Below are 20,233 nucleotides of genomic sequence, written 5' to 3'. Positions count from 1 at the left end.
GGTGATGAGCAGGAAAATGATGTAGCAATATTCAGCACTTACCACAAATGATCACGGAGAGGCCATATTATCCTCAAGATGACTATACAGCAGTGCCTTAAGCACCAAGCATGAATGTAATGATGTAAAGGGGTGCGGAAGGTGTTGATAACAGTATACAGTGAAATGAATAAAAAAAAAGAAGAAGAAGGAGGTGATGTTGTGTGCTAAACAGTGTACAGTGAAATGAATGAAAAGTGTAGATGCTATGTACAGACTATCAATTCTCTGAAAGAGAATTCAGTGAGCTGAATATCTACTCTTGAATTGTAGACTCAGCTGCAGTCACATAATCTTTGGAACCGTCAGCCCAACATTCCATGTTGTATACATTCCACAAGAGATCCTGGATCAAGTGCTTCAAAGATCCAATACTCGTTGTTTGGACTGTGGCTGTGTGATGTGGGTGAGAGTGAGTGGTAGTGTCTTTTTGGAAGGTGAGGGTTATGCTTAGTGAATAGAACAGTTTCTATGTATTATGCAATGCAGAAAATGGAGCCACAATATATGGGCTGCAAGTCCTTGACCTAATGTTAAATGCAAATGTTAGCAGACAAACGTCCATTAGTGGCTGAAATGTGCAGATAAACTGATGGAAAATTGACTCTGGTAAGTCTAGGTTGTAGTGGGCATCTTGAATTGGATCCTATATGGTCAACTGGTGTCATGGTGTTAGATCAAAAGCTACAGATATACATTATAAAGCCTTGGAATTATCCACAGTACATTTAACTGTAAAATTTCTATTTTGTTATGATAGGGCTGATTTTAATATCCCAGCCATCTGTGCTCTACCAAGAAATCTTTACAAGTGGTCTCATGTCCTAGGTATATTCCTAGACAGCAGAGCCCATCTCTCTCCATCCATGGAGTTCTTTGACACAGAGCAAATTGTACAACAGCCTTAGCAGGAAGCATTACCCATCAATCACACAGAATATTGCATAAACCAAAGAAACGACTACATATAATATACAACCCACAGGCTTATGATAACATGAATGAGCTCATGCAAAATGACTTCTCACGGTAGTATTGCTCCTTCCTTGGCAGCCAAGGCATTTAGCCTTTGAAATTCACCCAGCCATAGCCTATCGAGCCATGAGCATAACTGGATAGCCCCGAGAGAACTAGCGCCGGCAATGAAAACTTTGCCGTTAATATGAATATTCAATATTGATATTCTAGACAAAGAGATAAAGGGGAAACTGCAGATATTTGAAAGAATGCAAGGATAAACCAAATAGATCAATGAGTGAAACAAAATGTTGTAGACAAATAAGATGACGCTGAACAGGAGAAACCAATGTATGAGATTGATAAATCAAAGGAGCTGGGTGATTTCAAATGATTCCATCACAACGTATCAAATAAATGAACAAAACAACTTAAATGGCTAGATGCAACAGAATGACATCAACAAATGAACTAAAAGAACTGAAGACTAAAAAAAAATGAACAAACGACAGAAAATAAAAGAAAACAATAATAATACTAGATCCAAATAGCAATTATAATTATTTAAAACAAAATTTTAAGTAGACTAGAATCTAAAAGAAAAGTATAGAGAAAACGAGTTTGCTGGTGAGCAATTATGCGAATCATGGTCATAAAATGATATGATGCTGTGTGAAAAGGATTCACGCCAGGCACATAATGTTGATGCCGCCTGCTATAAATAGAATTAATAAAAATACTGAAAATGGAAAAGAAATCATGAGACAGAGAAACGAGAATGCTCGTATGACAAAACGGCAATGAAGCCACGGACTATGGATCTTATGAAACAATTACAGAAGAATGCAGTCGTAAAAAAAAAAAAACGATTCATAAAGGGATGAAGAAAACATGAATCCGAAAAAAAAAAAAAATCAATCGACTGAAAGAAAAGAAAAGAAAGAAAATAAATAACAAAATATAGTGTTACGAAGGAAAATACAAATTTATAATAAACAACATGAGCCAAGGGTTATTACGACAATGAATTGAGCATAGCACGATCTTGAAAGCAAAACTAAAGGGGCTCAAGGAGGAATTAACAAAGGGGAGAAGATGTGGGATAAATCCCTATTAAATGTTGCAATGAGAGGGTCGAATCTGCTATGCACAGATCGAGCCCTGCTCTAATGCCAAGATACGTAGGGCCGAAAATATAAGGGTATTAGGTTTTTATGAGAAATGAAGACAGAGGGAAGTTACAAAGAAATGAGAAGGGAAGGGAAGGGAATGAAGGGCTTACCTTCCTTCGAACAACAGCAGAGGTCTTGAGAGAAATCCTTCCTTATTTTTATTTGCAATGGAGTTTCCCTATTGATTGATTCGATCGGCTGTTGCTGTCTTCTTGAAAATTCGGGGCCGGATCGACCTTTCTCCAACTGTGTGAAGATGGATGGATGGATGGCTGCCGTAGGAGGGTTGAAGGTAGAAAGATGGGTGATGGGTTTTTGTAGAGGAAGCTTGGTGATGGATCGATGCTTGCCGGAAAATGTATGCCTCAGAAGATCAGGAGATGATCGATATCCCTTTTTCTTTTTTCTCCTCCTGGATGGAGTCGATACCTCTTTTTAAAGAGGGAACGGAGGGTTTGAGAAGAGATGAATTCGTTAAGGATCGATGGTGGAGAAGAGAGCATGCGGTTTGCAGATGGAGGGTGGAAAGAGGAGACAAGAAGCACGGGAGAGGGGTCGTTACATATTTTTAAGTTTTCCAGAAAGAGGACCCCTTTTTAGGATTTTTTTTGAAAAATGGTTAAGAAATGAGGTTTTTGGCAAAAGGGCTTCAAGAAGCTTGGAAATCCTTCGTTTTTCTTGTAGCTTTTTCTCAAAATTTTCTTTTGGTTTTTATGTTATTTTTCTATTTTTTTTTGTATTTTTAGAATAAAATCCTAGAGCTTTACGAGAAATCAAAGATTTAAAACTAATTTTTTGTGTTTTTGCAAAAAAATATTCACAAAAAGGAATTTTTCTGAGAATTTTAAAACTATTTTGAGAAAATTTCTTCAAAATGGGTTTATGTCCGAATTTTTGAGACATATTCGAGGTTTACAACCTCGAACTGAGAAATATAGGGCCGAGGATCCAATAGAGTGCCGAATGAGCCACCCGAGCCTTTCAAAATCATTTTTTTGGTATTTTTGTGCTTTTATTTTGGAAAATCGGACAACGGGGCTCAGATTTGGATTTAAAATACTGGGTTCAGACCCGGAGTTGAATTTGAATATGTCAATGTGGAATCTAATCCAGAAATCTGAAGAAATAACTTGATTTTCTCAGAAAACGAGGTTAGGGGCAAAAAGGTCATTTTCACAAGACTTTGAAAAATTTGGGGTGTTCACAACATCCAGCCATAAAATTGGATATTATTATAAATTAAAACTTGGTGCAATCAACATTGATGTCAACAAAACCTCGATGACTACACCTGACTGGCATAAACCTAATTAACAAATCCAAACTTGAACAATATTTATACACAATGTGTACCTGATTCATATGTTAACTTGTTTCATCTGATTAAAATTTTACCCAGCCTAACTATATGAACTTATTGTTGAAAAAACAACATGAACTTACAATATAGCTATATACACCATTACTGTCTTTATGCATAGCTATTGTACTTTTCAAAAATGAAGTTATTGCCAAGTAATAAGGCCTCCCATGACCCAACCCAATTGGGATCAAAACCATTATTGACCATCCTGCCTGTCACCTGAAATGCTATATACATGGACCTGAAGCAAAAATGAACCATATACAAAAAGCCTATATTGGTCTAATATGAATTTTGAACCAGAATTGGATCTGCTCAATCCAAACAGGTTGAGGTTTGCATCCAATGTCTAGACCTAATGCAAGATCAGGTCCCATGGAACATGAATAAAAGCTGACCAACTCCAGGCCACTTACACTACTAAAACTAATACACCAGAAAGAACAAACAGACAACCACATCTTGAATATGGCTTGCTCCTTGTTGAATTTTTACTTGACTTTTTCCAACCTTCCTTAGAACAAACATATGTCTTTCTCACCGTGACACACTATGCATTTTTTGACCAAGAATACCTTCTAACACTGAAACCAAGTTTTAAGGCATAATCATTATAAAAATTGTATGCAATTTCGTCATTATTAAACTGCATTCCTTCTACGAGAGCAAAGTCAAGTGTACTATCATGTACATTCTCAGTGTCTGCACCTTTATCAAGTGTACTGTCATGATTGTCTACCTCATTATCGAATTGCAATTCTTCTACTGGACATTCAAGTCAAGAGTGAATCCAATGCCTGCACCCTTCTTATCATGTGCATCATTAGTGCACATGTTCACTTCTTTAGGTGTGTCATTAGTACAAATGTTCACTTCTGCATAACTTTCCAATGATTGAGATACATCATCTTCATTGCAACTAGATGATAAGCTCACCACTGTCATAAGCAATATATCAATTTACGTTAGCCAACGCATACACTTACTACGATTTATTTAAGATGCATATATCAACGGATACCAATTAGTTAAGCAAGTCAAATGAACGATTGAATTAATCACAATATAAAAGCAACAATGATTTTTTATTTGCTTATACTATGCATCGAGTTGTTATTAACCATGAGAATAAAAAAATGATTTATCGTAGATGTGCGTTGACGATAGCGATTCACGTGACAACGATTTAATTATATCTATGATGTTGTGAAGCAATTTTAATAAAAAATGCTAAATAAGCAGCGATTTGAATATGCAAATCGCCATCGCAAGCACGTAATAATGTAAATTCTACACACACACATTTTAAAATTATACTATAAATATCTTACAAATCGACACTAGAAAATATAATATAATATCTTACAAATTGATATACATATCACATAATATATTATTAATCAATATAGAAATTCAACATAATAGCTTACAAATCGATATTAACAAACAAAATAATATCTCATAAATCGCAGTATGTTACTATAACCGTGATTTGCGTTGCATTGCATATATTGAGTGAATCGACGATACCGAATGGGGTAGAGACCCTTCCTCACATCTGTAACGAAGCATTTTTGTCAACAAGTCCCAACGTCTTACAAATATCTTTAAATTTTTAACCGTCAAAAAGCTAACATCGACCTACAATAACAAAACAACTCCTTAATTGCACTTACGACGACATACATTCTTCAACAATAACATGACAACATGGCAAGGTACTCACGATGCCTTAATGGTAGTTGTTGGAATGTTTGTGCGTCATTGTTTTTTTTCATACTGCCTAACGAAAATAAAGAAGAAGAGAAGACTGTAAAAAGAGATGGCCGACGAATCCCCCTATGATGCCCACCAATGATTGAACCAGTCGATCGATTTATAGTTATCTCTAGGAGGGATGAACAAACCCGAGAATGTTTTGTAACACAAGGCAAGAATGAGAAGACGACAATGTATTGTAATACAAGCTAAAAACCAAGGCAGAAACCTGAACTCACGGGAATGTGTAAAGCTATTTTCGAAAAGATATTTCCGTCAAACATATATTTACATGGGTCTCAAGATATTCCTGAGTACACACCCCAACACACAATTTGTCTTGGGGGGAACACACAACACCCTCCCGTCATAAATATACAGTTTAATTGCCCATAATCACTGCAAATGCAAGTTAAAGACTGATTCTAATCTAAGGCCAACAATGACCGACGTTATGCATCAATTTGAGAGAGAGAGAGAGACCAAACTTTTACATATATATCAGTACTACACAGAGCGTTGAAATTACATACTTTTCCAGACGAACACGTTAAACTGAAGATTTCAACAAATAAATGTCACAAAAGAATTTCATGATTCGAAAAGTGTGAAAAACGAAAAAAGAAAAAAAGAAAAAACAGCAGCAACAGGAGACGAAGGAACACCACGAATGGAGAAAAAACGGGCTCGTAATTTGGTTTTTGCTTCTATTGTTTAGTTGGTCCTCCTGCAGTTGAGCCTGACCTCACCTTGGGTTCCGGTCAGCGGGCTCATCATCGCCATCTTGGCCATCGCGTTGGCAAAGTCCACGTTGAAGGCATTGGCGTCGCCGGCATAGGTCCTGACGACATCGTCGGTGGGGCCACCATTGAGGAGGACTTGGTCCGAGTGAAGCAGCCCCCTCCTGTTGAGCAGCGCCTGGTAGTAGTTGTTGCCGAACCTATTGGGGCTCTGTGGGTCGAGCGGCGCCAGGTTGCCATCCTCCTCACCGCCGTTCCTAGGGCACCCCGCCTGGCGCATCGCGGCGAAGTCAGCCTCGATGTTGTTGTTCTCGTTGTAGATGCGGTCCCGGAAGAAGGCGCACCGGGCGAAGCCGACGGTGTGGGATCCCGAGAGGGCCACCATCTCCCTGCTGCTGAACCCTTTCCTGCTGAACTTCTCCGTGAGGTTGTCCAGGTCCTCGAAGGGGGTCGGCAGATCGCTATTGGCAACGTCCTTGTTTGATGTCCAGGCGTCCCTCCTTCCCAACGGCACCTCGTAAGAAGGACCTCCCATCTGATTATTTCAGCGATAATTAAAAGTTCACCAACTTGAATCAGTTGTTAGGATCACAATCTAACTACTAAAAAAGAACGAATTAAGATTCCATAATTTGTCATATCAATTCATATTATATACATACAGACCTCAACGACGGAGTCGCGAGCAGCAATGACCAGAATGTCCGCACAGGAAACGACTGACCCGCCGCATGCACTGTCCACTTGTGACTTGATGCTGTCGATGACTTCGAAACCCCTCGCCGAGTTGGCGTTTGGAGTTGCAGCCTTCTCCCCATCATCCCCATCCAGAAGGATGCCTCCATCGCATCCCTGTTCAATCATGCATATCAATCACGCGAGAGAGAGAGAGAGAGAGAGAGAGAGAGAGAGAGAGAGAGAGAGAGAGAGAGAGAGAGAGAGAGAGAGAGAGGTTCTCACATTAACAAAGCAGTCGTGGAAGAAGAGGCGCATGATTGATGCCCCCATGCGAGGCTCTCGATTGAGGGCCGACCTCACACCCGACCTTACGGTGGTGAATACAGACGGGCAGGTATTGGCATAGAACGAAACAGACAACTGTGCTGTTGCAATATTACTTGAAAACAAGAAGAAGATGGCCATCATCACTACGACTGATGAGGATGCTGAGAAGAAGCCACTGGTGCCTGAAGGGGCTGCCATCTCCCCCAACCAAACGTACAGAAAGAAGTGATCGACCTCAAAATAATGGATGGATGGATTGCCCAAATCTTATGGAGCTCCTCTTAGGCTTGTGAAAGCTAAAGGAATGATTGGTTGGTTACCTCTGGTATGTTTTTGTTGATTAAGCATTGCATGACATTGCAATTTATAGGGCGTTATGCTTTTGATTATTACAAGAAAAGTAAAAGCCTTAAACGTTTTTTGAAAAAGTATGCAGGCAGTCGGAACTCGGACGCTTTGGACTAAGACTTGTAGAAATGCTGTCCTTAACCACACCGGATCCAAGGCTCTCTCGTGACCGTTCATCTTCAGGATGAACGATACACCATGATCTACATGAATCTTTAGTATATTAAAATAAATAAATTGTGACCAACCATCCGCGTTTAAGCCGTACGTTGATCCGAACAGCGTTGCAAAAACCTTACGGGGCCCATTCACGTGAATGAGATTCTGCTCGGTAGGTAGGTTTTGGCTGCCGTTCATCTTGAAGATGAGCGGTGATGAGGGAGCCTTGGACCTGATCCGCTCAAACTCTGATCCACGTGATTCCTGCATACCCGGAGAGACGGTCAAGCTTCGCCAGCTTTGCACCACCCGATATAATGAATATTGGGGGGAAAAGAAAAACTTTTGTATATGTTTATAAAAAACCCACCCGAGGTTTGGTTTATTACGTTCAACTGCATTACTTTATTTTAATGCATTTGAAATAAGAATAAAATGAAACTTTTGTATATTTTTTTTACTATGCAACTCATCTAGTGTCATCTTACGTACGGTTAGGGATGTCAATGGGTCGGGTTTGACCCTGACCCGACCTGTACCAAACCCTATAGGTGTCAGGGTTTGGTGATAAATTAATTAAAAGGCCCGATTAGAATCTAGGTTGGACTTGAAGGGTCTTATTAATAATATATGGATAAAAAATATTATTTTTTTCGGTATATATGGTATAATCCATATAGGATTTGGGTATGGATTCTTTTATGGTAGGTCTGAATCTGGTACCATCATCTCAAATCAGTTTTGGGTCTGAATTTAACCTGAGTTTCGAATCAAACCCGATCCATTGACACCCCTACTAACGGTCTTGATTTGTTATACAAATCAACGATGGGGCCATTTTTGTCTGTCTTTTGATTTTTAACAAAGGTGGAACGAACGATTTTAGGACCGTGCATTTGAAACATAAATTATAAAAAGCAGGCGGTTAAATGTAATTATTGGAATGTTGGGTGACTTTTATAACCATAAACGATAAGCGGACCAAGGACTCAAAAGTGGGCCTTGTAAAAATACCCAATTCAGATTTGTTGTAGACAGAAAGAGAGATTCAATCTTCAACCAAGCCAATTAAGACAGGGGACTTGTGTTTGGCATCCAATTTAGGGGTGTCAACCGTCGGATTTGGTTCGCACCCAGGTGGTACCAGACTTAGACCCAGTTTTTGGGTTTGGTATCGGGTCCGAACCGAGGTTTAATCGGGTCCACTATAAGAAAAACAATACCGGATTCTATAAGAACTACATGAATCAGACCCGGTAAAACCATATTTTTTTTTATTTTTACATTGAAAAATTATGGGTCTTAATCGAAACTCGAGTCTGGTATAAAATTTCACAAACTATATATACCCGAGTCCATGTATATTAATCAGACCTTCGAATTCAGACCCGAGTCTTAATTGGGTTTTCTTATTTATCACCATACCAGGACCCTATAGTGGGGTAAACCCGACAGGTTGACACCCCTGCTCCAATTGCTGTTGAGAAGACTGAAGGGTGGACTGTCAATAAGGGGCTGCAATTCGAATCAGTCCCTTCATCTTGCTCGGGTGCTGAAAGATTGCATCTCTAATTGACTTAATCATTCGAATATGAAATCCAATCCCGAAAATACAGCATCCCACTTTTTTTTACTACCCAAGGCTTCAATACATTTAGAAATCGAGAAATATCTACCGGAGCTACTGCTATCAGAGAACAATTAGCCGATCCGAATTTGCGAATTATTATAGATAGTTCATTGGTGGAATGGAAGGCATTGGGAGAAGAAGGAGCAACCGGGAATGACTGGGAAGATAGAAAAATTGGAAGGAGAAAAGATTTTTTTGGTTAGACGCATGGAATTGGCTCAGCATTTTCTTACCAGAATGGATGGTTTTGTGCCTATTACAAGTTCTTTCTCGCTAGTTGAGGCCAATCATTCAGATTGATGGGGGTAAGCCAATGAGTTCAGATATTAATGAACTTTATAGAAGAGTTATCTATCGAAACAATACTCTTACCGATCCATCTTAGGGGCATTTTTGGAATGGCATTTTGGGGGTAATTTTGATACTTCACCATTTATTCAAATCCGTTCTAATTTTATGGAAAGTGATTTTATTCTCTACGCTAATTGGGGGATGAGGGAGGCGGAAATCTTACCAATAATTAATTATTGCCGTTTATTGCCACTAGGGATGCACACAAGCCGAGTTTGAGTCGAACCTGGGCTGTTTGAACTGGGCTCGTTTCAAAATGCATATGTTGAAGCTTGGAACGGGCTTGGAGCCGAGCTTAAACTGCATTGTTCAGGCTCAGTTTGGTTTCGGGCTTGAGCCAAACCGAGCTTGACCGTTATTAAAAAAAAAAAAATTCTAGAATAAACGAGTTTCGATCCCCCAATTTCTCCCGACAGTTGTGATACACCATTAAGCCAGTGTTTATTTTGAGAATAATATGACCTAAAAAAATATACCTGCTAGATTGTTGAAGAGAGAAAAATGTCCAATAAGTGAAGTTCAAAGTCAAAAACTTTTAGAAAACATACCAATGCCCTAACCACTACAGAAACAACAACTTTTGTAAATTAATTTGCAAACATGTTATATATATATATATATATATATATATATACTCTAATGCAAGCCGTATGGAGCTTTTCAAGCTTAATCGATCTCAACAACTTTGATCAAGCTCAACTGATTTATCCACGTACCGAGCCTGAACTTCTGTTCAAGTATGGCTCGTTTAATTTTTGAACGGGCTCAAGCCAAACTTAAATGGGTCAAGCCCGAGCCAAGCGTGAGCTAGATCGGCTCATTGTGCATCCCTACTTGCCACATCAGCATGCATATATAGTCAGATGGACTCCTAGGAGGGCAGAGTGGTGGCCGCATCAACATCCTTAAAGGTGCTTCTATGCTGGCCCATTTTTGCAATCAGTTTGGATCCTGTGTGGTATTTCAAATTCATTACCCATATCCAGTATGACTCCCTAAATAAGGCTGATTTTAAACGGGTTTAGGATACTACATAGATACCGTTTATAGTGAGACACTATGGATCAGACCATATATACACACAAATTCTTTTGTGGCGGTGAGTTTGGATGGTCTAACCCAATCAAACATTGCTTGCATCAGCTCTGAAAGATTGGACTGGGGCGCCCTTTCCTCAGATTCAGTCAATGAATGAATTAGTGCAACATACAAGAATGGGGTTTGAGCCGGGAAGCATTGCAAATTTTGATGTGAGATCCGAAATTCAGACCATATCGTAGGAGCTTGCTTCTGCGGGTCTTTGAGCAACATCATGGGGATTGAATGCATGCATCTTAATTCCATATGTGGAATATTAGGGGTTAGGAAGTATGGGGAAGGAGCTCCTTCTTAATTACCTATTGGATTAAGCAAGAACATGTTGACTTGGTTTGAATAAGTGAAACTAAAATGTGGAGGATAAAAAGCATGTTTCTTACCTCTCCTACGGGTCGATTGGGAGGGCTAAATTTGTCATGTGGAAGGAAGGCATTTCAGTTAATGGGGTTGTCTATGGTGATTTTTCTATTTCTATAAACGTTACTACTCGTGAAGTGATTCAAATTTTCATGCTCACTTTTGTTTATGGACCGGTGACAGGCGGTCCACTGAAAAAGCTATTTTGGAGGGATTTGGAATGTCTTGTTTAATTAATCAATCCACACTTTCTTGGATAATTGGTTGTAATTTTAATGTAACTCTTCTGGTCCATGATTCAATTAGGATTCGTCGATCAACAAGGTACATAAGGAAGTTTATATATTGACTCTATTAATTCCAATGATCTTCATGAAATTTCTATAGAAGGGACACCATTTACATGAACAAATTGACAATGCCCTCCAATTTTAAGAAAGCTTGATAGGTTTTTGCTGGGAGGGTGGTGTGTGTTCACCCCGAAACACAAATTCGCGTGTTCATGTGTGTATGAAGGAATAATTTGGGACCCGCGATAATTCATATGCCAATGTTGCCCACGATGACTTTATAATAAAATAACATATAAAAAAGGTAGATATGCTTTTGACGAAAATGTCCTCCGATAAGATAGATATGTGTTGGATGAAAATGTCCTCCCGCTCCCCGTAAATAGATTTACACGTTTTGCCTTTGTTTTTAGCATGTGTTACAACACATGGCCACCTTCTCGTTCCTGCCTGATGAGTTGTGGAGTCTGATTCAAAGTTTTTGGGCTGATGTTTGAGACTCAGTTTCTTATGGATCAGACCCAACTTGTTTAGGTTTAGGGTTGACGCTCGTGCCTTGTATAAATTCTTTCTTTTCTTTCTCTCTTGTAATTGTTGAAAAGAGCAATATGATTTCTTTCTGAGCGGCTGTGGTTTTTTTTATTTTCACTCTGTTGAAAAGAGCGATTTACAATAGAAATTAAATCAAAGAGTAATGATTTACAGTAAAAATCAAATCAGATAGTAATGATTTACAGTAGAAATCAAATCAGAGAGTAACGATTTACAGTAGAAATCAAATCAGAATGTAACAATTTACAATAAAAATTAGATAAGAGAATAGCGATTTACAGTAGAAATCAAATAAGAAAGTAGCGATTTACAGTAGAAAACAAATAAGAGACTAGCAATTTACAGTAGAAATCAAATTAGAGAGTAGCGATTTATAGTATAAATTAGATAAGAGAGTAGTGATTTACAGTAGAAATCAGATCAGAGAGTAGCGATTTACAGTAGAAATCTGATTTGTATTGTAAATCACTACTCTTTGATTTGATTTATACTGTAAATCACTACTCTTTGATTTGATTTTTATTGTAAATTGCTACTCTCTTATTTGATTTCAACTGTAAATCGCTACTCTCTTATTTGATATCAACTATAAATTGCTACTCTCTGATTTTATTTTCACTGTAAATCGCTACTCTCCTATCTGATTTCTATTATAAATCGCTACTCTCTTATTTGATTTATATTGTAAATCACTACTTTCTGAATTGATTTCTACTGTAAATCGCTACTCTCTTATCTGATTTCTATTATAAATCGCTACTCTTTGAATTGATTTTTACTGTAAATTGCCACTCTCTTATCTGATTTCTATTATAAATTGTTACTCTACTCAGTTTGACGTTGTCACCATTATCTCTGTTGTAAATCATTATTCTCTGTCTACTCAGTTCGATGCTTGCACCCTGGTATCATGATGAACAATATACATAATGCTGATTTTTTTGGTAGTTCAACTATTTCCCACGAACAGACAATGACAAAAGGTGATTTGACGATAATAGGCAATGACGACATCAAAGGGTGCTTCGACGACATCAGACAACAACAAAGGGTGCTCTGACGACAGCAAAAAGCGAGAGAGGGAGCTTCGACGACAATAGACGACGACAAAGGGTGCATCGTCAATCGGAGCTCCTGTTACAACAAATGGTGCATCATCAAAGGGTGATCCAGAATGTTTAGGGTGACATATTGCTAGGAGCTCTTGTTAAAGAAGAGGAGTTTACTCCTTAGGGCGAAAACGATGATGGTTTTAACACTTTCTGGCAGGAGGACATTTTTGTCATTTCCTCGAAACATCATTTTATGACGCTAATGGCGGGAAAGGGTACTTAAGTCTTTGCAAACACACCAAACTCCGATGCAAAGTGATGCTGACACATAAGGGAAACAAGCCCCATGTGATTACATATGTGGCGCTCATTCAGACCCGAGAACACGCACATGCATGTTCCAGGGGGGAACATATAACCTGCTTCGATTTTTGCAATATAAGGCCTTTATGAATTGTTGTCATGATGTTTGCTATCATCTTGAAATGGAATAATGGGAGACCAAAAAGAAACACTCGTTTTGGCTTTGAATTATGGTGGATTTAGGAATTATAATTTGGGGATATGGCTTCTAATTGGTGGAGGGCTGTGCAAGATGAGAATTGATCTCTGCACAACGTATTCTCATGAAGAAGGTGGACTTTGTGAGGAGTATCATAGCTTGGGAAAGGGCTAAAGGCCAAGCCAATTTTCACGAATTGTGTGCATGGGAAGGTGGGCTTGCAGAGCCAGAAAAAGCGATGGGTGTATTACAAAATGAGGAGAGGATGGCTTGGAGATAATGGGTAAACATGATGAGATTGCAGCAAAGGTAGAAGAATGGCTAATTCGGCATGAAATTCGTTGGCGTCAACATTCTTGTATTACTTGGTTAAAGGAGGGTGACCGAAACACGAGGTACTTCTATGCTTTTTCTTTCAATCATAGTAGAGTAAAACAAATTTCATACATAATGCAGGAAAATGAGTTTCTAAAATTTTAAAGGAAAGATGTGATTGTGCTCATTTTGACACCCCTAATTAATCTTGCTCTAATGATTTTTTTCAGTTTTGGATGAGTCTCAAAAAGATACGCTTATGCGACATTTCAGTTATGAAGAAATTATGTAAGTTGTGGTCTATGCCTTCTAACAAAGCCCCAAGGCCTAATGGTTTTTCAATTGAATTCTTTTGTGTTATATGGGAGGCTTGCAAAGATGATATATGCAGCCTGGTTCAACAATTTTTCCTTACATGCATCTCTTCCAAGAGCCTTGGGTTGATCCTTGATGGTGCTTATCTCTAAGGATGATTCTAGAAATTCCTTGGATATAACTTTCGTCCAATTAATTTAAGTGGCTTCATTTTATAAAAATTATTTTCAAATTGTTGGCCTCGAGATTGCAAAAAGTACTATACAGAGTCATATCCCTCAACCAATTCACATTTATTTCGGGAGGGAGATTATACGAAGGATTTATTTTGGCTCATGAAGCTGTCCACACAATTCACTCTAAGCGTGCACAATTTTTTTTGCTCAAGTTGAACTTTTCAAAGGCTTTCAATATGGTCTGATGAGACTTTCTTCTTGCTCGCTCAGAAAAAATCAATTTTGGGGTCAAATGGTGCACTTGGGTCAAGGAGCATCTTCATATCTTGAGCATAGCGGTTTGTATCAATGAGAATCAATGTACATTCCTTAACTAACTTGAAGAGGGGTTTGATACAAGGTGACCCGCTCTCTCCTCTATCATTTCTTTTTGTTAGGGAAGCTTTTACATCCATGCTGAAGTCATTAAGGGCTCCTTTGTGGGGGTTGGAGTTGCCTAGTTATCAACACTTCTCACATATTTTTTTTGCTGATGATATTTTAATTTTTGGTCAAGCAAGTCAATCTAATTTGGCCAAATTATGAACCTTGTTACATAGTTTTTCTTCGATGCGAGGTCTTTCTATCGATGGGCTAAAGTCTTGTTATGTCCCATTTAAAGCGTCGTCATTGGAATTACATCTCATCATTCCAATTGTAACATATTTTAATTACATTATTGAAAATATGCTGAATATTTGTTAAAAAAAATACCCAATTCAAAAAGAAAATTGGAGAGAGAGAGAGAGAGATTTGACAACTAATATAGACTTTTAGTATAACAAAACTTTAACTAATACAGACTTTTAATATAACAAACTTTAGCAGCCGCAATACTCTTTAGTAGCGGCGCATTAGCTTTTGAGCTGGAAACACAAATGATTCTTCAAAATCCCACACTGCCAAAGGTTTGGACAGAAATTCCACGAGCAACTAATTCCTATTACACTTTTATTTTGGGTATTCATATTTTGGCTTTTTAGTTGACTATCCTGCAGTTGACCCTAACCTCACCTTGGGTGCCAGTGAGTGGGCTAAGGTTCCCCATCTTCACCATGGCATTGCCAAAGTCATTGAAGAAAGTGTTGGCATCATTGCTGTAGGTAGTCACTATAGAGTCAGTGTCCCCACCATTGAAGAGAACTTGATCCGAGTGAAGGAGCCCCCTCCTGTTGACCACTTCCTTGAAGTAACTGTTATCGAAGGCGTTAGGGGTCGGACCATCCAGTGGTGCTAGATTTCTGTCGCCTGGCAGTCCAGCTGCTCTCGGGCAGTTGGCCTGTCGACTCGTCGCGAATGCCGAATCAATGTTGGTCTCGTTGTAGATGCGATCGCGGAATGCCGAGCATCGAGACTGACCGACTGTGTGCGCACCAGACAGGGCAACCATCTCCCTAGCGGTGAACCCCTTGTCAGTGAATTTTTTGGTGATGACAGATAGGTCCTCAAAGGGAGCCGGGAGTTGATTGGCACCAGCTTGGTTGGATGTTCTCGAGTCTCTCCTTCCAACAAGCACTGAATAAGTTGTCCCTCCCAACTATAAAATCACATAGAAACAATTGATAGATAAATAGATAGATCGAGAGAGAGAGAGAGAGAGAGAGAGAGAGAGAGAGAGAGAGAGAGAGAGAGAGAGAGAGAGAGAGAGTTTCTTACAGCAACAACAGAATCACGAGCAGCTATGGCGACGATATCTGCACATGAGACAACGTTGCCACCACAAGACGTGTTGAGTTGAGCCTTAATGCTGTCGATCACTTCAAACCCTCTCGCAGAGCCATCAGTGTTGGGTATGGCTGCCTTCTCCCCATCACTTCCGTCCAGCAGAATGCTTCCATCGCAACCCTGAAGTTGTTATAGGCAGACATAAACATTAACAATATTCATTCACATATACATATGCACGCAGAATATTGTTACTGCATCCTGACAAGGATGTTCCTTCTCTTGCGACGCGACACAGCAGCAACAACAACAATGGTGATGATTATAATATGAAAATAATAACAATAAATATGACGAGAGAGAGGGAGACTCACATTAACAAAACAGTCATGGAAGAAGAGGCGGATAAGTGATGCACCCATACGAGGTTCATTACTGACAGTGGATCTAACTATGCTTCTCACAGTATCAAAGACAGAAGGACACGATGTGGCATAGAAGTTAACAGAGAGTTGTGCACTCGTGGGATAAGCTACTATGGTGAAGATGACTAAGGTGGTCGGGAGCAAGTTTGAGATGTAAGAAGCCATCTTGCAGAAGCTACTTGTGAGCCGTAGCTGAAACTACTCTTCAAAGGAAAGTAGCTGCAACTAAAGACTCTTACACTCCTTAGTCACCTTGTGAGATGTAAGGCTATGGTGTAACCATTTATAGGCAAGGATTGCACGCCAACTTTGAAAATTGCTGGGATGTAATCTTGACTATGTGATAGAGTAGCCGCTATGAACTTTGTCCTGTTCCCTCATTTTAATAGCCGCTATGAACATTGTAATCACCACCGTCGGTTTTATAAGAACCAGCTCTTGATTCATCGGATTATAATGCATAAACAAGATTTGGCATACACTGATGCAAACCAAGTCACATTGATCTGCACACACTGATACAAAGTTCTTTTTAACGAGCAGGAATGAACCCATTAGTCAGACAGGACAAACAAAGTTGGATGATATAGGTTGTTGCTTTGCGGCTTGATAGCGCCACCATTTTGTACTCGCAAAGCTGGAGGCAGGTTATATGTTCCTCCCCCGAACAGGGGAGTTAGCTACATCTCATGTTCGAGCATTAATTAGCGTTGGAGTTTGATGCGATTGCAAAGACTTAAGTACCCTCTCCTCCATTGGTGCCAAAAAAAATGACGATTCTTGAAAAGGAGTGGTTGTAAAGACTTAAGTGCCCCGAAGATGATTATTTAAGACCCAGTATCTGCACTGCAGGATTATTCGAGAAAGAAATCTCCCCTGGAGGAGGCCATGAATATCAACCCTCTCACTCTCTCTCTCCCTTCTATTTCTGCTTTTGTGCAGATCCAGCAGAAGATCCTACATTGCTCCATCAAGCACCGACTGACCTGCATATTGACTGTTATGGAGCCCGATTCAGAGTTTTTACCCTTACATGAGGAGAGTTTAGGAGCTCATCCCAGCGTGGGTAGCATCATTCAACTAAATGAGTTGTAGATCCAGATTCAGAGTTTTTACCCTTACATGAGAGGGGTCTGGGGGCTCCTCCCAGTGTAGGTAGCATCATTCAACTTGAAGAGATATGGAGTCTGATTCAGAGTTTTTGCCCTTACAGAAGAAGGGGGTCTGAGGGCTCCTCCCAGCGTGGGTAGCATCATTCAACTTGATGAGTTGTGGAGCTTGATTTAGAGTTTTTGCTCTTATAGGAGGAGGGTTTGGGGGCTCCTCCCAACGTGGATAGCATCGTTCAACTTGATTCGTTGTGGAGCCTGATTCAGAGTTTTTTCCCTTACAGGAGAAGGGTTTGGGGGCTCCTCTCAACGTGGGTAGCATTGTTCAACTTGATTCGTTGTGGGGCCTGATTCAGAGTCTTTGCCCTTACAGGAGAAGGGTTTAGGGGCTCCTCCCAGCGTGGGTAGCATCGTTCAACTTGATTCATTGTGTAGCCTGATTTAGAGTTTTTGCCCTTACAGAAGGGGGTCTGGGGGCTCCCCCCGGCACGGGTCCCGGGTGTCATGGTGAGAAAGACATATGTTTGTTTCAAGCAAGGTTGGAAGAAATTAATGGAAAATCAAACAAGGAGCATGCCAGAATCAAGATGTGGATGTCAAGCGAGAATGGTGTGGTGCAACTCAAATAACACAAAATAATAAGCGTCTGATTTTTAGTTAAAATAGGGAATGAAATGACAATAGAAATTGCTTAAAATTTATAAGAATAAACTAGACTCAATAACGAAGACACCACTTTTTACAGATTTGGAATATGACCTTCGGTTAGGGAGATATGGCCCTGACAAGTTTGTCCTAATTCGGGTAGTGATTTACAGTGATTTGCTTACTGAATAACACTACAAATCGTTATAGTGATTTGCAGAAGACACTACAAATCGCTATAGTGAGATTCAAAAATATTATAAATCGCTATAGCGATTTGTGGAAGACACTACAAATCGCTATAGTGAGATCCAAAAACACTATAAATCGCTATAGCGATTTGCGGAAGACACTACAAATCGCTATAGTGAGATCGAAAAACACTATAAATCGCTATAGCGATTTGCAGAAGACACTACAAATCGTTGTTGAAAAGCTGGATAACACTATAAATCATTGTGGGGCTCGTTGGAGACCCAAAAATACTACAAATTGTTGTAGAAAAGCCCGATAATACTACAAATCATTGTAGAAAAGCCCGATAATACTACAAACCGGGATTTGCGCCGGAAGGGAGCCCCCGGACCCCCCTTCTGTAAGGGCAAAAACTCTAAATCAGTCTCGACAACTCATCAAGTTAAATGATGTTACCCACGCTGAGAGGATCCTCCAAACCCCCTCTTGTAAGGGCAAAAACTATGAATCAAGCTCCACAACTCATCAAGTTGAACGATGCTACAGTCAATGTGCAGGTCAATCGGTGTTTGATGGAGCAATGTAGGATCGTCTGTTGGATGTGCACAGAAGTAGAGAGAGAAGGGAGAGAGAGTGAGAGGGTTGATGTTCATGGCCTTCTCCAGGGAGAACTCGTTGCCTCCCTTGATTTCTTCTCTAGAGAGAGAGAGTTTTACAGTGTTTTACGGAGAAAGAAGAAGAAGAAGACTTTGAAGAGTCAACATCATCCTCGACTTTCTGGACGGAGAACATGTTTGTCCTTTTTTTGAACTGTTTGTTTTTTCTTTTTTGAATAAAGAGCATTTTTGTCATTTTCTCAAACCATCACTTTATGAGAAGAATAGCAAGAAAGGGTACTGAAGTCTTTGCAACCACACCAGACTCCAATGCTTAGTGATTTCAACATACACGGGAATACGAGCCTCATGTGCTTGTATATGTGGTGCTCATTCAAAGCCCCGAACATAGACGTGGGATTCAGTGAATCATCGGGGGGGGGGGGGACATACACCACCCTCTCCGCAAAGCCACGTTGTTTGAAGATTCCCAAGTCATTCTTGTTATGATTGTAGCTTTCATGTCTGTGAATGCATGCGGACATGCAACCCACTGTGGGTGGACCCCATAGTACAGTGCAGGGCTCAATAATCCTCCCCCCCCCACCCCACCCCACCCCACCCCACCCTCTTCAAGACTTCAACATTCTCATGTAGCTCCTTCTTTTGGGGTAGGCCCTACTTGATTGGGCGTGTTTTTAGACTTTTGCAGTCTTTGTTGGTCACAGGCATGCAGTGCTCAAGATTGAACACTTTTTTTAAGTGACTGAAGTGTGGAAGTTTGGTACAATGGTGTGGAGTGACATTAGACACTCTTAGACTGAAAGCAGATCAGGAGGAGGATATTAAAATTGAGAGTAGCTGGGTCCCACGCCATTTGGAACTTATTGGATTCGTCTTCAGTCCATATGTTTGTGCCCGATAATCAAGGGCTGAAAATCTCGATCCATCTGTTCCTTCTAGAAGTGTCAATGGGTCGGATCTGGTTCTGACCCAGGCGAGTGCGAACCGAAATCTGAGTTCCAAGGCTGGTACAGGATCTGAACCCAGTTTTAAAGTGTGATAATCTTGAAGCTACATATCTAGAAGCAAATTTTGTCTTTCATACTAGCGTAAAAAAATAGTTGAGAGAGAGAAAGTTAATTGTGAACGTAGGCTCAGTTGAACCAACTAAACTTGTATGTCATTGTTTACATTGTATGGTGTTGTTGATTGATAAGGACTCAAATTGTTTTCACTAAGGGTAGCTAGTTGATTCAAAGTTCCTTTTGAGAATGACTTTTGCTTTCTCTAAACATGCTCCTAACTTCATTCATCGTCATCTCCATACTGATCTCAACAAATGCTCAACTCTCTATCAACTTCTATGTCACTTCGTGT

The 20,233-nt window shown here is 39.8% G+C and overlaps 2 protein-coding genes across 3 annotated transcripts; both read right to left on the bottom strand.

Moving 5' to 3' along the window:
- Nucleotides 1-5,769: 5,769 nt before the first annotated feature.
- Nucleotides 5,770-7,326, bottom strand: LOC149836847 (peroxidase P7-like). The gene is made up of 3 exons (XM_090007144.1): nucleotides 6,990-7,326; nucleotides 6,696-6,881; nucleotides 5,770-6,564 (listed from the first exon to the last, which is right to left on the bottom strand). Exons 1-3 carry the CDS (start codon nucleotides 7,230-7,232, stop codon nucleotides 6,004-6,006), a joined length of 990 nt encoding a protein of 329 aa, XP_089863270.1. The 5' UTR covers nucleotides 7,233-7,326; the 3' UTR covers nucleotides 5,770-6,003.
- A 7,831-nt stretch (nucleotides 7,327-15,157) lies between these two features.
- On the bottom strand, nucleotides 15,158-19,048 carry LOC149836846 (peroxidase P7-like). 2 transcript variants are annotated; one of them, XM_090007143.1, is made up of 4 exons: nucleotides 18,984-19,048; nucleotides 16,258-16,402; nucleotides 15,875-16,063; nucleotides 15,158-15,755 (listed from the first exon to the last, which is right to left on the bottom strand). In XM_090007143.1, exons 1-4 carry the CDS (start codon nucleotides 19,022-19,024, stop codon nucleotides 15,198-15,200), a joined length of 933 nt encoding a protein of 310 aa, XP_089863269.1. In that variant the 5' UTR covers nucleotides 19,025-19,048; the 3' UTR covers nucleotides 15,158-15,197. The 2 variants fall into 2 exon arrangements, with proteins under 2 accessions (XP_089863269.1, XP_089863267.1); XM_090007141.1 differs by lacking the exon at nucleotides 18,984-19,048 and having other exon boundaries at nucleotides 16,258-16,473.
- Nucleotides 19,049-20,233: the final 1,185 nt, after the last annotated feature.

Source organism: Nuphar pumila, chromosome 5 (assembly GCF_984573655.1).
Source record: "Nuphar pumila chromosome 5, dmNupPumi1.hap1.1, whole genome shotgun sequence".
Classification (NCBI taxonomy): Eukaryota; Viridiplantae; Streptophyta; class Magnoliopsida; order Nymphaeales; family Nymphaeaceae; genus Nuphar; species Nuphar pumila.
This window is presented reverse-complemented; position numbering and strand designations above follow the sequence as displayed.

Excerpts from the sequence above, each read along its gene's own strand:
- LOC149836847 (XM_090007144.1), bottom strand. The coding sequence starts at position 7,232 with ATGGCAGCCCCTTCAGGCACCAGTGGCTTCTTCTCAGCATCCTCATCA. Across the intron at positions 6,882-6,989 it reads TCCACGACTGCTTTGTTAAT|GGATGCGATGGAGGCATCCT; the intron begins GTGAGAACCTCT and ends ATGATTGAACAG. Across the intron at positions 6,565-6,695 it reads CTCGCGACTCCGTCGTTGAG|ATGGGAGGTCCTTCTTACGA; the intron begins GTCTGTATGTAT and ends TGAAATAATCAG.
- LOC149836846 (XM_090007141.1), bottom strand. The coding sequence starts at position 16,473 with ATGGCTTCTTACATCTCAAACTTGCTCCCGACCACCTTAGTCATCTTC. Across the intron at positions 16,064-16,257 it reads TCCATGACTGTTTTGTTAAT|GGTTGCGATGGAAGCATTCT; the intron begins GTGAGTCTCCCT and ends TAACAACTTCAG. Across the intron at positions 15,756-15,874 it reads CTCGTGATTCTGTTGTTGCT|TTGGGAGGGACAACTTATTC; the intron begins GTAAGAAACTCT and ends GTGATTTTATAG.